Source organism: Helianthus annuus, chromosome 10, assembly GCF_002127325.2.
Source record: "Helianthus annuus cultivar XRQ/B chromosome 10, HanXRQr2.0-SUNRISE, whole genome shotgun sequence".
NCBI classification, from domain to species: Eukaryota; Viridiplantae; Streptophyta; class Magnoliopsida; order Asterales; family Asteraceae; genus Helianthus; species Helianthus annuus.
In genome coordinates this window covers 153,472,789-153,480,077 of record NC_035442.2, presented here as the reverse complement: position 1 = coordinate 153,480,077, position 7,289 = coordinate 153,472,789, and the positions used below count along the sequence as shown (strand labels likewise).

General features: G+C 37.5%; 2 protein-coding genes across 3 annotated transcripts; both read right to left on the bottom strand.

Moving 5' to 3' along the window:
• Positions 1 to 299: 299 nt before the first annotated feature.
• LOC110886054 (protein NONRESPONDING TO OXYLIPINS 2, mitochondrial) lies at positions 300 to 2,456 on the bottom strand. Of its 2 annotated transcripts, none has more exons than XM_022133817.2 (3): positions 2,236 to 2,456; positions 2,040 to 2,158; positions 300 to 623 (listed from the first exon to the last, which is right to left on the bottom strand). In XM_022133817.2, the coding sequence occupies exons 1-3, from the start codon at positions 2,388 to 2,390 to the stop codon at positions 604 to 606; spliced, it is 294 nt and encodes a 97-aa protein (XP_021989509.1). In that variant the 5' UTR covers positions 2,391 to 2,456; the 3' UTR covers positions 300 to 603. The 2 variants fall into 2 exon arrangements, with proteins under 2 accessions (XP_021989509.1, XP_021989508.1); XM_022133816.2 differs by lacking the exon at positions 300 to 623 and adding an exon at positions 838 to 1,034.
• A 1,365-nt stretch (positions 2,457 to 3,821) lies between these two features.
• On the bottom strand, positions 3,822 to 6,795 carry LOC110886053 (probable LRR receptor-like serine/threonine-protein kinase At2g16250). Its single transcript, XM_022133815.2, has 4 exons — positions 4,859 to 6,795; positions 4,640 to 4,768; positions 4,535 to 4,557; positions 3,822 to 4,448 (listed from the first exon to the last, which is right to left on the bottom strand). The coding sequence occupies exons 1-4, from the start codon at positions 6,610 to 6,612 to the stop codon at positions 4,057 to 4,059; spliced, it is 2,298 nt and encodes a 765-aa protein (XP_021989507.1). The 5' UTR covers positions 6,613 to 6,795; the 3' UTR covers positions 3,822 to 4,056.
• Between the last annotated feature and the right edge of the window lie 494 nt (positions 6,796 to 7,289).

Here is a 7,289-nt window from a genome sequence, read left to right as displayed (position 1 = left end):
TAAAAGGCTATCATGGTGGTTTGCTTTAGAACGGGTTCTCGTAATCATTCGAATCAAAACGGAGTTGTAACTCCTTGGTCAACTTGGCCCGTGTGCTCGGTCCACAGAACCTGGTCAGCCACATGCCCACATCTAACATTGCAGGGCAACATCTTCTAAGTGGAAGGAAGCTAATTGTACTTGTTGAGTTTGGGTAATGCCTTTGAACTTGTACTATTCAGCTTGGTAAGACAGAGGGGATTATTACCGCTAAACTATCACATTTATTTATGCCGCTTAATTTGAAACATCACTGCCAGTTAAGCACAAATCTACTAACTGATTCGGGTCTCAAGACGGATTTTTTGCCCAGATCAGATCATAAACTTCCCACAACAGTAACATCTCAAATAAATGACAACCAATAAGATGTTGCAAATAATGCTATAGAATATAGAGGACCATATGATTCATAAACTTTAATTCATTTCCAGTTCTTCCAGGGAAAATTGAATGAGATTATGCAATTTGTGCTTTCAAAACACCGAGCTTGATGGAAAACATCAGATAAATGACCAAACAGGAGTAGAAGAGGACAGTGATGCAATGTGGTTGAAGCCCTTGTCACCGAGGTAGTCCAAAGTCTAGGGAAAACCCGGAAAACAATTAGTCCGAAAAATCTCAAGTAAAAGCTCGAGCAACACATAGATCAACCAAGAAACAAAAAAGACGGATAAATCTAGTGTTGGAAACCAGATTAACCTACTTTTACTGTTTAGTGTTAACACAGGTTATGAACAAGACAAATATAGTAGAGCAACTGCATGTAGCCAAACAGGACAAATAAGTCAGCCAAGATGAAGAAATTGCCAAAATCATAGTATAAGTCTATCAATTGAGTACAAAGTTTAGCTTTGGAAAAAGCTGCAAGGTTAAAAATTGAGAATTTAAAACTCAAAGCAAATTTCGATAACAAAAGATTAAAAGCAATATGGAAACTTTCATATGCGTTAATTGCCTTGATCACTCCGGCTGTCACAATGATGATGCAAAACCTATAGCAGTAAGCAGAAGAACTAGTCAAAATCACATTTTTCTTCTTTATTCACCAGTACAACCCAGAAAACCAGTAGGCTAATGTTAAGCATTCCAAACATCTTAATGCACCATAAACATTTTTTTTTCTCGTCCTATGAGGCTAATTCCAACTGATATAATTACAATGTGTCCATGTCATCCCTAACATTGTGTGACAATCAAGGTTTAAAAGAGTGGAAACGAGTTTCGAGGTGTTTTCCCTTCGCCTCACGAGGCGTAAGCCTCGAGGTGAGGCGAACCAAGGCGGAATTAAAAATAAATATAAAAATTATATATCTTATAAAAGTTATAATACCAACTAAAATCATCATCAAATTCATCGAAAACACACATAAAAAGACATAAATTGCTTGAAATTGACACAAAAAGTCAAAAACATCAAAACCAAATATCAAAAACTCCTGAGGCACAACCTTTTTAGCGCCTCAGCCCCTCTGAGGCACACATACATTATAAACCCCCTGAGGCACGCCTCAGAATCGTTTTTTGGGCGTTTCGCCTCGAGGCGCACGCCTCAACCGTTTTTTAAAACCATGACAATAATAAAACATACCAGTCATCTTAACGCGAGGAATATACTATCAAACTACCAAGTTCTTAACACTGAACTATTTTCCAGACACAAAAAACCCGCCTAAGTTGATTATTCACTAGTTACAATAAACAGTTTCAATAAGCAATCCCAAACACGCCCTAGAATTTACGTATCCAGTTTCTTTACTTTGTAAACTAAGATCATATATATTTACCAATGCATTCATTTCCAACCGCTTTTCCGATACATTTTTCTAAGCACGAATGCCTGAATATCGGCTAGTTCATAGCAAAAAAACCCTTACAACTACAATCACAGAACATACGGACAACATTAACAACTGAAAACGAACAAAAATCACAAGATAGTGCAGATATAAGCTTCGTTATAACACGAAACATGAAGAACTAAAATGAAAAACACATACCTTGAGACAACCAGCTCCAACATGTGGACTCAACACCAATACTGGATCTAAGACGAGCAGATGCAATTGCACTGTGAAGAGGCATCATCGACTCAACAGTTCCTAATGCCGCAACAATCCTGAAGAAAACAAATAACCAAACTGATATGCGGTTTGTCATCGATTGTGTGAAAAGTGTAAAATGTGAGATATTTACCTTGAAGCTGCGCGAGGAACTGATCTTGTTGATGAATGAAATGGAGGAACGTGTACGGATTTGGGAGTTAGGGTTCTTGAAATTAGATTTGATCTGGTTGTGGTTGTGATTTTTCTCGCACCAGAGACGATCGCTGATCTGGCTGCAGAAGCCATCGTTTTTTTTTCAACTAGTGTTGTAAACCCTAACTTGAACCCTTGCAGAAGGTTAGAAGAGTTGGATGATATGTACTTCAAGCATTATTTGTTGTACATCAGAGTTTTCTTTAAACCACCAATAAAAGTCCGCTCACTCAGGTAAATCCAATAGCAAAAGGCTATCCATGCCACAAGGCTAGTGAGTAGTGACCCGACTTGCCACCACTTCAGATGAAACTCACCATCCGAAGGACCACTGTAAACCTCTAGCTCAACCTAGACATCACGGTTCCTAGTTTTCACTTGGTTTAATGATGATCGTATATTTGACCACTTTAGATAAAAATAATATAAATGACACGCATCAACCCCTTTTCTTTTATCTGTTTAGCTATCATTAATTGTGACGGATTTAGAAAATCCTTATAGGGGCAACGTTTCAAAAAAAGGGTAACGAAATCGGAAAAAAATCAAAATTTTTCAAAATTTACACTACCGCCGGAGCGTCTACCCCTATTAACAGGCTAGGTCCGCCCCTGATCATTGAAAGGTTTAATCCAAATGTTTATTCAACATCATGTCACAAGCTATAGATGCATATAGGTTTTCAGAATCATCATAAAAAACCGATGATACTTGAAGCAGTCTAGCCACACAAGACTAGGCGAGTAGGCGCTATCGAACTTAAACGATCCCTTTCTTTTCGGATCATAACAGATGATGACTCTGATAAAGATAAACTAACAAAACTCCCAACTTGTGGTGTTCTATTACTTTGTGATGGATTTCATGGTCTATTGGTGATATGTTTCTAGGGTTTCAATGTGATAGAATCAAGTACTAGAACATCAAGCAATCATCTCCAAGTAAAGAAAACTCTGTTAAAGCTTAGTATTTTGATGGGTTTATAGGAATCCAATAGTTATTTTCTAAAAAGTATATAGAGGTTACGTTGATAAATGAGTTAGAAGTTGAACATGTTAGAAATCATTAAAATCAATAAATGGGAAAGCATAAACTTGAGAAAATGAGGTTCTTAGAGGATTTTGGAATGTTATACCTACACCTGAAAATAGAAAAGGATTATGAATATATCAAAAAACAAATAAACACACAACTCGCCGCATCCTTCTATAAGCGTCGACTACACAGAACACACACCTACATCTTAACATTGCACAGCCATTGCATCCACAACCGCGGATATTTATAACTTAAAGTTACAAAATAACAAGCATAATTAAAGTTTAATAACGATCGTATATAAATAAAAAAAAGCCACATCATCATCTATAGTTTTCCCGTGTCACCATTTTTATTAAATGATCAAATCAACATTTAAAAAACACATGAACATTCAAACACTTTCAACCAGACACAACAATCAAAATAACACATCAATACAAAGTATAAATACCAAATACGGTTAAAAATAGAATCAACAAAACATGTTAGTAAGAAAAGTATGTTGTTATTTAACACCTTTACAGTTTTTTGATTTCTACATAATCCTTTCCCATAACAATAAGCCCCCAAATTAAACTACAACAAGATGTCATCCTGAAAGAAGCTCAAATGGGTCACTCTATGTGAATTATAACCACCCAATCCATCAATCCTAACCGTTAAATCTCTCTCAAACGGGTCAACCCCGTGTGCATTATTACCAAAGAACCAATCAATCCTAACCGTTCGATCTCATCCAAGAACCCATAAAGGACTTGACCCGAAGTTTAGCTGAGCTCGTGGTTTTTGCACGCACAACTTTTGAAGGATTTTCCAAAGCTTTGAGTATGAATCTCATAAGTGGTCTTCTAGAAGGTTTCGGGTTAAGGCAAGATTTAGCAATAACCGCCACAGCCCATACTTCTTCTAGTAAATCATCATCTACTGTTAGCGACTGATCAATTATGTTTGTCACAAGCTCTTTATCATAAGTACTGATATATGGAAGTATACTTTTCAAGAGATCATTTGTTTCTGAACCACTCGACCCGCTAATTCCAGTTTCACCCGTTACAAGCTCCAGTAACACCTTTCCGAAGCAGTAAACATCATATGCGCACGTTGCAGTAACTATATTTAGAAAAAAAAATGACTTATTAATTACTAATATATAATATATAATCATGAATAAGTGAAAATAAGAACACAAAACTTACCAGAAGCACTTTGTTGAGATGCCCTGCACAAATCCAATATCAGATTTCTGTTAAAAGTTTTATAGTTTTCAATTGTAAAATAGCAAATTGTCGATGCACACTTACAAGGGTGGCGATATTAATGTTTTGATCCAGTTTGAATGTATATTGTCTTCTTGCGTACACACCTTGCTTAGGCTTCCTAACCGCGCTTCGTATTTATCGTCAAGAAGTATACTGCTAGCTTGAACGTCTCTTCAGTTGACGAAAAACATAAAAAGGAAAAAGAATTTATAAACTAGTCATGTCACTAAAAAACATATAAATATGGGATCTTTAGAATACCTGTGAACAAGGGGTGGAAAACATTCATGATGTAGATAAGATAGCCCTTCTGCAGTTCCGACAGCAATTTTTAACCGTGTTATCCAATCCAACGATGTAAGTCTTTCATCGTCGCGATCGTTTATTCTGCTTAACGAACTTGATAAATCCCCTTTTGGCATATGTTTGTAGATCAGAAACTTTTCCTTTTCGTTCTCCAAACAACGTCCCAATAAGGGAACGAATCTAGGATGAGAAACCTTACTACAGAAATCCAACTCTTCCATGTAACTGTTCTTTACGGAATGTGCGTCAAATCTTTTAATGATTATACGAATCCCATTCTCCAAAACACCACTAAAAACATCACAAGAATACCCGTTTTTTATGAGGTTTTCATCGTTAAAGTCATCGGTAGCTGCCACAATCTTCTCATAAACAAACACTTCTCCATATGCTCTTTCTATTGAAACGGGCCCTGACCCGTTTACTTTTAGAGTTGTTTTCCTTCTTTTCCTGCATATAATCAGTGATGTCACCAAAATCACAAACGGTAGGATCAGACCTAAAGTGCCGAAAACTACTGCTATTACAAACATTCTTCGGTTGTTTTTATGGCCATGTAAGGGTAGAGGTAAAGTGCCATTTGGAAGTCCAAAATTATCGAACGGTAACCCTCTCATGGTATAAAACGTTGCGCATTGTTTCACATTCCTTTGGCCCGACAAGCTTCGAAAGCAGTTTTTATCGAAAACTGCAACATCTCGTGCATAATCCGGCATCTTCCCTTGAAAGTAATTGTAAGATAGATCCACAGAACTAACCCGTCTAAGTACGGATGTAACGACCCCATAAAACATATTATGTGAGAGATTAAACACACCCATGTTGACATTAGCATTCAAACGTTTATCCGGTAGAGATCCCATAAAATGATTATCAGATGCATCAAGAAAAGTTAAAGCAGGTAGTGACCATAACGCGTCAGGAAGATCACCCGCGAAGCTATTGTTTCGAATCACCATCCTCTCCAAATTCATCAAACTCCCGAATTCTATAGGCACGGTTCCCGTAAACGAATTAGAACTCAGATCAAGAACAACCAAACTAGCAAGATTACCAAGTTGGGTGGGGACCAAAGAAGACAGACTGTTACAACAAACATTCAAGTATCGAAGGTTTAACAGGCTCCCGAACGACGAAGGGATCACACCAGTAAGCGCATTTCTTGACAGATCAAGAACCGAAAGCCGCGATAACACCCCCAAACTAGATGGAACACTACCCACAAGATTGTTATCAGACAAATACAATTCACTAAGATTAGACATATTTCCAACACTAACAGGAATACCACCAGATATTCCACAGAATCTAAGATCAAGAACCCGAAGCGACTGAAGCCGAAATCCAAACCAATTCGGCATTGACCCATGAAGTGAGAATCCTGAGGCATTAAACAAAACCAAGTTGGTAAAATTGGCAAGAGAATCAACTGTAAAACTTGTGTTCTGATTCCCAACTCGGGTTCTTTTAAGCCCGGAAATACTGATCCTGTTAACACTACCATGTTGACAATGAACACCGATCCATGTTAAACATGGGTCGGATTTAATGGGCCAATCTTTGGTTTTTAACCCTAGTGATGATCTGAGTTGGATCAGAGCTGCCCGTTCTGCCCGTGAATTTAATGGGATGATTTGCTGATGCAGTTGGAATGTAGTTAGAAGAGACAGCAAGAAGAAGAAGAAGTGTATAACTGAAGTGTTTTTCATGGTTATGATCTTTGAAGAAGAAGAAGAAGAAGATACTGTTTGTTCATGCAAGTTGACGCTTTGCTTGGATGTTATAAATGGGTGAATGGGAAATTTGAGTAGCGAAATTAGGGGTTTTCCATGATTATAATACGAAACACATTATTTCTTGAAATTTGATTCTGGTTGACGAAATTGTAAGAATTAGAACGGAAGCGAAGGCATCTTAGGGGTGGGATAAAGCTTAGAAACCACGAGGTCCTGTGCTCGATTCTTACAAAGAGTTTTTCCAGATTTATTAGGGTTTAATCCTGAATTGGTGTAGCCTAGTGAAAAGGATATGATCGGGTGGTTTCGCTGGTGACACGATGATACTCTAATAGCCCGTCAGTGATCCGATAACAACAACAACAACAACAAAATGTTGTTGTTACTAGCCCAATTTTCAAGTTATATGTTTACTCGCCCATAGCCCCGTGGTCTAGTGTGATTGTTGATTGCTCCTCTGATGTGGTTTCGTGTTCTTGATTGAAATCAATGAAAGAACACCATTAACACTCAAAGAAATCTTCGTAAAGAACGACCTCCGAAAGTTAATTAAATCTGTTAAAGAGAGATTGAGGGAAGAAGATTCTTATTAATTTATGAACTAGAATTATCACCCGTCGCAATGCGGCGGGGGATTCATTAGTTATATA